The sequence below is a fragment of the Nannobrachium achirus genome (genome assembly GCF_963921795.1).
Source record: "Nannobrachium achirus genome assembly, chromosome: 3".
NCBI classification, from domain to species: Eukaryota; Metazoa; Chordata; class Actinopteri; order Myctophiformes; family Myctophidae; genus Nannobrachium; species Nannobrachium achirus.
The window spans coordinates 20,593,220-20,603,353 of record NC_137812.1 but is presented as its reverse complement, the minus strand read 5'-3'; the positions used below and the strand labels follow the sequence as shown (position 1 = coordinate 20,603,353).

The 10,134-nt window shown below is 44.6% G+C and overlaps 1 protein-coding gene across 1 annotated transcript; it reads right to left on the bottom strand.

Moving 5' to 3' along the window:
* Positions 1-3,591: 3,591 nt before the first annotated feature.
* On the bottom strand, positions 3,592-4,662 carry LOC308282087 (tRNA-dihydrouridine(16/17) synthase [NAD(P)(+)]-like; the record flags this gene model as incomplete). Its single annotated transcript, XM_080722431.1, has 1 exon — positions 3,592-4,662. Exon 1 carries the CDS (start codon positions 4,657-4,659, stop codon positions 3,592-3,594), a length of 1,068 nt encoding a protein of 355 aa, XP_080578557.1. The 5' UTR covers positions 4,660-4,662.
* Between the last annotated feature and the right edge of the window lie 5,472 nt (positions 4,663-10,134).

Below are 10,134 nucleotides of genomic sequence, written 5' to 3'. Positions count from 1 at the left end.
CCCCCGGTAGGCGGTGGTGGGTGGCTCGGCTGGATGGCTCATCATCAACACAACAAACCGTTGCAGAGAGGGCTGCCGCAGCACTGTTTGTTTATGATGGTCACTTGACTTCTGCAAAACACGCTCCCAGCGGCCGTAAACGGCCGAAAATTGCCGAAAATTGCCGACTGGGGGGTTGGGGAAATAGCAGGTCTACAAGCTCACAACGCGTCGCGTCCGCAACGCTTTGTGAGCTTGTAGAGCTGCTATTTTTCCCAGCGACGGAGCGAGAAAAGGCAAGACGTCCTCCAGCGTGTTACGGGGACATTGGTGACCCATCGAGACTTGTGACCGTCCTGTGGCATTTGCAAGACTGCCAAATCAACGTCCGACCTAACCTCGCCCACCAGGCTTTCCGACCCGAAATGAATGACTAAAATGGTACTATTGTCTTTGACTCTGTTAATGAACAAAAAGTGATTTAAAAGTGATTTAAATTCAGACGTTGACACTCAGACACAGAGATGAATCAATGAAGTTAGCTACTCAACCCATGAATGATTGACCAGTGGTTCTCAAACTAGGGGTCGGGACCCCAAGTGGGGTCCCCAAATTATTTTGTGGGGTCCCCAGATGATTTGCTTTTTTTTTCTCACTCAATGGTAAACAAACCGTATAAGTGTATACATGATCTGCACGTTTATAAAGTGACAAATGACAATTTAAGGACTTTAAAGACCGTTTTAATACCGAACTGGCCAAACTGTCAAATATTAAGTAGGCCTGGCTATAAGCAAGAGGCGAACATTGTGAGAATAGCCGTGTTGTGATGTATTTTCACAATATTTATCCTTGGAACCGAGTCACATTAAATGTAATATTTCCAAGTGCTTGTCAGGGTGGGGGTCCCCAGTTTAATTATTTTTATTTTGGGGGTCACGGCCTAAAAAGGTTTGAGAACCCCTGATGTAGGCCTATGCCGACTTGAGTAGCCTATGTTTACAGAGTAGGCCTACTCCTGGTCAAAACCACTACAAATAAAAGTACTTGCTTTTAAATATACATAAGTATTCTAGCTATATTAAGTATTCAAGAGTAGGCCTATGCTTTTAAAGAGACTTAATATAGGCTAAGTAGATGTAAAAGTAAGAGTAGCCTATACATTGACTTACTGTAATTATTGTATTAATAATGTAGGCCTATAGGACCTTGTGACTCTTGTTTCAGAAAAGTAACTCTGAAACCATCGATCTGCATGCTAAATGTAGGAAATGTAGGCCCACTTGAGTAAAAGTAAAATATTTACTATGCCCTATGCCCTATGATAGGCCTAAGTATAAAAAGAAATGTGATACTCAAGTTGACAGATCAGAATCTGACAACCTGTAGGCTGTAGACCTACTTAAGTACATTATGTGAAGTCCAACGAGTGGTCACAACATTTGACAGGTCACCATCTTCACCGTAACACCAGAGGGCGCACTGCCCTGGGATTGGTCGGGTGAAGTAGCTCCTGGGAGGGTTCCCTGAGCGTGAGAATCAGGAGCGGACTGGTGAGGTGGGATCTGCCCCCGCTCTCTCTGATTGGTGGAAACGGGTTTGTTGTTGTTTTCTGTGCCCTGCCCAGCGCACGTGCAGGCGACACATGAGAGAGAGAGAGAGAGAGAGAGAGAGAGAGAGAGAGAGAGAGAGAGAGAGAGAGAGAGAGAGAGAGAGAGAAGGGGGGGGCGGGGGGGGGGGGGGGGGGGGGGGGTAAGATGCTATTTTTAAATTGGCCTTAAGATTAGACCGCAGTGTAGTCAGAGTCAGACCTGCATGCAAATGTGTGTGTGTGTGTGTGTGTGTGTGTGTGTGTGTGTGTGTGTGTGTGTGTGTGTGTGTGCGTGCGTGCGTGCGTGCGTGTGTGTGTTTTCACCCCAGATAGTTGTCAAATTGCTTGATTCAGTATTTCCATATTTGATATTTATTTAATCGGACAGCCTCCTTCCTAATTCAACCCATGTAACTTCAGACTCCATTTTACCCATGTTTCATTGAAAACACCAGCCCTTGGTTCTGTCGCAATATTATTATTGCGACCGTAGGTCGCAGTTTACTATCAGAACCGTCACAGCTTGTCCATATAAGTACGTCCGTCCGGACATGTTCACATTTTTACGGGTTTGCTGCTCTGACATCACGATCCCTGATGTCATCAATATTAAACCCATGTCTAACAGGACTTCATATGGGAATTCCCATATATGGAGGCCACATCGGCCACATACCACACTATATCCATAAATGGCCAAGACAGATGGCCAAGACAGCCCATATCTGTGTGGCTGGTTCTACAGACAGGCCAAAGGCATGACCGAGACCATGTTTTGCATCTAAACAGCTAATCTCCGGCACCGTTGGTTTGATGGCAGCAAAACAGCATACACACTCTGGATGCCAGAGCAGAACCTCTGACCTGAATCTTTGAGCGGTGCTAACCGCTCCTACACCTGGCTTTGTCTGTATAGATCCTTACCCATCTCCTCACTAAGGGATCCTTACCTCAGGCCGCTCACGTTTAGAGATCGCCCATTTCTAAACCGGATACCCATATGCAGCCTTATACTTACTGTATATGCCTTGATTAGGGGTGTAGCGATACATTCAATAGCGATACGAACGATACGCATCACGATACATTGTTGACGATACGATACATAGACGATATTGTTTAATTCATGGCGATACGATACAATTCGATTCAACGATTTAAAATCGATATAGTAACTATTTAGCAAAGAAATTAAATGTGTGAAACGTGTCAATAGTGCAGGTTTTTTAAGGGAAAATGTATTATTATCTGTAAAAATAACTAAACACTGTAATTCAAGCAAATACATGGACATTATATTTCAACACATATGGACACACCCTCACCTTGACATGAACACAGAAATTACACAAATGTATCGATAGACCATTTTCTTCCATATAATAGATTATTTGCATTGCAAAATGCTTCGATACCGATTATTTGCATTGTAAAAGGATACGATATGATCCAAAGCCAAACGGTATACAATGTTTTGCTGTTTGCATATCGATATAGTAGATCGCTGCAAATTAAATCAATTATTTTCGATTCAGTTACTATATCGTTACACCCTTGCCTTTATTATGATGTCACCCTTTGCCCCTGATCTTTGCCTGTGATTGGCTACAGCCGTAAACACAGACAGACATGAACGGACACGGTTTCTGGAATGTATAGATAGATAGAAGATAGATAGAAAGATGTATGTCCATCCCACACTTGTTCATTGGCCGTCGTTTGCAGGACGCTTAATGAAATTAACTCATAAATGACACCGCTCACTTCACACTGGGTGTGATTCTTCACATTAGGCCTGTTACAGTGCCACCAGGAGGCAGATTTTAGCAAAACACATTCTTGACTGTAGGCTACTCTTACAGATTTTGTCCAAACATACAGTATCTCTATAGTCATTAAAGGAGACAGGTCATTCAGATTTGTCATATTCCACCCTGATTGGCCAAGATTGGATTCCACATTTTGCAGGAGTGCTCCGTTTTGAACAAAATGCCTCAAATCATGAACATTAAATGTCTTCTTCACTTCACTTCTGACTCCTGACTCTGCTTTGGTGGCGGTCTGACGTACGGCTGGCATATCCAATGAGGGAAGGGCAGGCCATTCGCCGGTTTCTCTCCTGCCTCCTCTCCCCGGGAAATCTCTTCCTCGCAGCGCAGCCGCAACTGTCGGCTGATCTCGGCCAAACCCTCCAGCGTCTTTGCGTGGCCAAGTTCCTCGCGTAGGTCCTGGTGGATCTGGAGCGTGTGGCACCAGAGCTTGAAGAGATGAGCTCGTATGTAGGACAGGGTGCAGGGAGGGTACCGCCTGACCAGCTCCAGATACTCCTCTGCCATCTCCCACACCGGGGGGCTGCGGCCCTCGAACAGCGCCGGGTTGTGGAGGTTCCCCTCGGCACTCATGACGCCCTGCACGCACGTCTCCTGGATGCAACGTTCCACGTCGCTCAGGTGCTGGATGTTGCCGTTGGCGAAGACCGGGATGTTCACCGCTTTCCGTATGTCCCGGATGTGCTCCCAGCTGGCGAGGCCAGTCGTATCTCTGGTCTGGTTTCTGGTGCGGCCGTGCACCGTCAGCAGCTGACAGCCGGCCCTCTCTAGCATCTGGGCGTAGCGCACCGTCTTGTCCACCTCCTCGAACACGCGGATCTTGCACGTGACCGGAACCGACAGCCTCTCGCTGGCCAGCCGGATCATTCTCTCCAGCAGCTCCCATTCGTCCTGAAGGAAAGCCCCGTAGCGCCCGCTCTTTGCGATCTTCTGCGGACAGCCCAGGTTCAGGTCGATGGCGTCGCAGTGGTCTTGGGCCAGAAGGGCAGCCTGCAGGAACACCTCGGGGTCGTTGGCGCAGAACTGCGCGATGAGGGGCCTGTCCTCGGCGCACACTTCATTGTAGAGGTGTTTCTTCCTATAATTTGGGTCTCGTACAAACATCTGGGCGTGCAGCATAGGCGTGTAGCACAGCTGGGCGCCATGGCGGCGGCTCAGTAAACGCCAGGCCAGTTCGCTCTGGTCTACCATGGGCGCCACGACGAAACGGGCGCCATTCAGCGTGGTCCCCCAGAAGTCAAAGCCCTGGAGCTTGGCCATTACAGCTGCCTGCTTTGTCAAGTTGTTGGTATACTGCAGTGATTTCCACGTTGGAACTTAGAACCTACATGAAGCAACAGAATTCCATTAAAAAAGACACAGAGGAGTGTTGAGAACCAAATCCAAGCTTTATTGAGAGTGCTCCCAGAGACTGAACCACATCGGTAGCATAGCACAATCTCCTGAGTGCAGCTTTTCAACCCCTCTTATACAGGCTGAGGGCACACATATATAGATACACATTGGTGGTGGTGACACATGGCCTGGCCTTATATGGCTACTTCTTCAGGATGGTCTGAAATAAATTAGCAAGCAAGCACATGACATTCTGGTGACAGGTGTAGAATTTCTGACATAGACACTTCCATGGCTAGGACTGGGAGACACCTTAACAGTTGTCCCTCACAGTAGGAGGCCTAAAGCCCCTGATACACGTAGCAATTTCTTCATCAATATCAACCAGCAACGACCAGAGGCGTCAATTGGGTATGGCCATTGGCAGCGTCATTGGATTCATCTTTTTGTGCCTTCACCCGTGCAAGACACCAGTCATGTTGCCATACCTTATCAACAGGCATGAATTCATTTTAGGAAGTACATTTTATTTTTTTCCCCTTTAGCCAAGGTATGGAAGTTGCCATACCCAATTGACGCCTCTGGGTTGTGGAGGTTCCCCTCGGCACTCATGACGCCCTGCACGCACGTCTCCTGGATGCAACACTTCCATGGCTAGGACTGGGAGACACCTTAACAGTTGTCCCTCACAGTAGGAGGCCTAAAGCCCCTGATACACGTAGCAATTTTTTCATCAATATCAACCAGCAACGACCAGAGGCGTCAATTGGGTATGGCCATTGGCAGCGTCATTGGATTCATCTTTTTGTGCCTTCACCCGTGCAAGACACCAGTCATGTTGCCATACCTTATCAACAGGCATGAATTCATTTTAGGAAGTACATTTTATTTTTTTCCCCTTTAGCCAAGGTATGGAAGTTGCCATACCCAATTGACGCCTCTGGTTGTTGCTGGTTGATATTGATGAAAAAATTGCTATGTGTATCAGGGGCTTAATAGTATGTCAGAATATCTTTCATCTTACATCGAGAAGGTCACCTTGCCATTACAGCGTAACCTAATCAATATTGTAATTCAAAATCTTGAGATCAGACAAGCAAATGAGGAGTCCTTGGATACCTCGTCTCTATGTAATAGACATTATAAAAAAGATTGCACTGGTATCAAACACGACACTCGTGCATATCTCCTCGTATGGGCCATTCTGTCCATGACATCAGCTCTGGAGATGTCGGTCTCTGCGTACCTTCTATGAAGTTAGTCTCGTGTGCTGTTAAAGGAGTAGTTCACCCCCAAAATGACTTTTTTTCTATTGATTACTCATGCCATGGAGAGTAGAGTTCAATAATATTTTTTGGTTTTTGTCACATTCCTAAGACATTGATTCCGGATGGGGACCCGTTTCGAAACAGGTCCCCATCCGGAACAAATGGGGGTACATTTATTGTTATCACATTTTTGTCTTAGGAATGCGACAAAAAACTAAAAATATTATTGAACTCTAGTCTCCATGGCATGAGTAATCAATAGAAAAAAAGTCATTTTGGGGGTGAACTACTCCTTTAATCTCGTACATCGGGACATACACACACAGCCAGATGTAGGAGCGGTTAGGGCCGATCAAAAATGACCTGCTCAATTATTTGAGCATGGTCCCAAAACATTGGTGCTATGGGAAGTAGTGAAATCACCTATTTTAGCATTTCTCAATACTTTCCACCTCTGGGATTTCTAAGGACTTTTGATATGTTATAAATCACATATTTACTTTTGAAATGTTTTTTTTCCTCTAGGATCACCCATTTGTATTCATATGCCTTTACTAATAGGCAGGATGAGGCGATACAATGTTTAGTTTTTGTTTGAGCTCTAGTTTTTGGTCTCACAGGTAAGATGGAGGTATTGACACAAGGGTAGGTGGAAAAGAAGACACTGGATGTAAAATAAATGCCTTACTGAAGAATCCCAGTAGAGAACAGGAACCCACTGTTATACCAAAACAACCACACCGACAACAGCATCAGGCATCTGTTACAGGGTTGGTTAGGCCTACTTAGTTTTGTATGTCTGGTGTAGCTAATTGGGGAAATGGCCTGCACCTGCATATTTGGGTGGGGCCCTTAAAAAGCAGGCTGCAGTGCAGACAAAGGGAGCAGGCTGTACATTTGAAACAGAGAGCAGAGGAGAGCAGCCATGGACGGGTGCCGGGGCCCTGTCACCCACGAGCGGACCCGTGGAGATGAGGCCGAAGACAGCACACACCTAGCGACGCAGAGCATACAGGCAAGAGAACATGGGGAAGCCGGATCCACAACGAAACGCTGATGAAACGTCCTGAAATGGCCAGCAGTACAGCGGTGCAGCTCCAGGGAACGGAGGCAGCAGCAGCGTTGACCAGACTGCAGCGGTGGTGCCGTTTCCCCATGAGGCCAGAGTGACAGAGGGGAGGCCGGATACACGCAACAGAGGGGCTAAGTCGACAACTTACCCCTCTCTAAAGCTAAGTCCCCTCTATGACTCATGATACCTGCGTTGTGAATGCTGTGCTGTTTTATCCCCTTATTTGAGTCATTTTTAGTTTTATTCCTTTTATTGGTAGCATCGCTCACTGACAAGCCTCCGTTTGGGTCATTTTAACTATTTCATTGTTTGCTATGGTCCTCACTGCTTTGTGTAGTCTACATTATTGCATGATTTCATTGTCTTTAAATCTTAATATAGTTTTATTAGAGTTCTTATACTTTGTTGTACAGTGCATGTGTTTTGAATTGAGTCGTGGACATGGCAATTGATTGAGTTTTGTTTGACCCTTAAAGGAGACCTGAAGAAGGAGGGACATTTGCCACAAAAGGGACTGAGGGACTGTTTTCTGCCCAAATGGACTGCATGGGATATTTACACTTGTATAAGTCAGAAAGAAAGCTGGTTCATTCTGTTTTAATGTGTTTTGTACATTGTAGCAATAAATATGCTTTATTGCACCCCTTGTTTGATTATTCTCTGCTCAGCCCTGTATAAGGAGAACCTGTGTGCTCATAGAGAAGTGGTTATTTGAGTTCCTGGGCTCATAGCCTCCAGGTGGCGTTGTTGGCAACTATCCACTTTTATACTTTTTTTAACCTCGCCACACGAACCAGTGTAACTGGAAATGTGGTTTGACTGACTATATGACTGACTATATAAACCCCTATATAAAGATTCCAAAACATTTCTGGCTACAATACATAAGATGCAATTCCCAGAATTGCATATTTTCTAGTTATCTATATGCAGGGTATAAAAGCTTTTGGAACAAATGTCAGCATTGTTTTTTTCTTCTCAATACGATTTAAATGGTATAGGCTACAAAAAAAAAGATTTAAAATGCAGCTCTATTTGTACTGTATGTGTTAGATGTCAGTCAATGGTGTGTAGTCCTTAGGGTGGTTGTATTCCAGTTAACACTCTACCAGATTCACACACACATTCTATCTCCTATATCCTATCTTGTCATAAAAAAATGTACTGTCTGTGGGAGAAGCAATCTTTTCACCAAACCATGTATTCCCATAGCCCCATATAGAGCGGCTGAGGTTCTGTATGGGGCTAGTGTTCACAAGGGAAAGACCATTTACACACAAACGAAAACCCATTTCTTTTCTCCAAGCGAAGATTTGTCAAGTTGCCTTGAAATATTATTTGAATCTGTAAATCACATGCAATCTATTGCATTGATGTGTATTTGCAGTATGTATTAACAGTGTATAGAAATCATGATTCACATCTAATTGAAGACGTCAAGGAGGAGTCCTTTGTATTTTGGACTGTAGGCAACTTTTTGCCCTAAGCACAGTGTCAACTTTAATTAACTCAACTGATTCTGAATTAATCGTGATCTCAGTAGTTTATTTTAGTGGCAGCCAGGGTCTGACATTCATCCATGATGTATAACGATGTGAGAAACGGCACATCATGTCTCCGTCTCTCTGTCCGTATACGCTTTTTTACGGTCACCTTTGGCTACTTTGTCTGCTGTTTCTTTCCTTCACAAGTACTCAAGTATAAGTGTACGCTGTTGCAGTCCACGACTGCCAAATATTGACAAAAACACATCTGTATCCAAGAACACATGATTTTAATTTGTTGTTCTCAGAAAAGGGTGGAAAGTTTTGGTTACATAACTCTAGTCTAGGCCAGGGACCCCTTAGCTGAGAGAGAGAGGGAGAGGGAGAGAGAGGGAGAGAGAGAGAGGGAGGGAGAGAGATAGAGGGAAAGACAAAGCTGGGGCCCCTGCTCCATATTGTATAAAATGGTGTCGCCTATTCATCTTTTTCATGAAAAGATTTAGAACAAGTGAAACAGTTAACCCTGAAGACAGTGTTGCCATGTCTGCTTATTATAAGTGACTTTTTTTTTTTGGGGGGGGGGGGGGGGGGTTTGCTTATTTGGCCTTGTTTTCCTAAACATTGTTTAAACCAGTGCCCACGACGCGTTTGACGTGTTTTACAGTAAGCTATGTTAAACTAACGTAGCTTACTTTACGAGGCACCCGTGGTTGAAGAGAAACACTCCAATTCCAGAAATGCAATGGGAGATCACATGACCGGGAAGTGCTCATAGAGAGCAGTGTTATGAGATTGACAAAAGTGCATCTCCTAATCTAACTTTTAAATCACGTTCATGTTTAAAACGAGACCTTTTCTACTGGCTGTTACAAGCATTGATGGCCGCGTTTGTTATTTTTCTGTTCTGAGTGAAAGAAAATACTATCACAAAAAAAAAACAGGACATACTCGGATTACATTTAGTCAGATAACTTTACTCTGAGCCTCCGAAATAAGGTAAAATCAATAAAGTTTTGGGCACTTAGGGAGTATTGGTTTCATCCTGGGCACCTGGGTTAGGGTTAGGGAGTTAGGAGTTTGCTAAAATGCCTGAATTGTAAGTTGTAGATTTTCATGTCAAGGACCACCCAAACGTGTATGAGTTATTCAACACTCTTCACTTGTTTTTCAAGATAATTTTGATTATGCAGGTTTTTATAGTAACTGCTCCCTGACGGTCGCAATAAAGTCTAAAATGATCATGTTTCTTATTTCTCTTACAAAGTCTGGCAACACTGCTGCTACTTTAAGACTTGTCCGCGATACAACTAGAGTCCAGAGCTTTATAACCAAACACAAGCCACCAGTTGTCTTCACTTACCCAATGAGATGATACACGGTGGCACACGCAACATCTCCTATCAGTAAATGCTCTTTTAGCTATCCTTAAATATAAGTGGAGCTGAAAATCTCCATTCTAACGTGTCCTGGCTCTCTATTGCACCTCTCACTATGCTAACTGTAAACCCCACAGCTCCTCTCTGCTTACCTCCAGTGGTGGAACGTAAACTAAGTACATTTACGGACTCAAGTACTG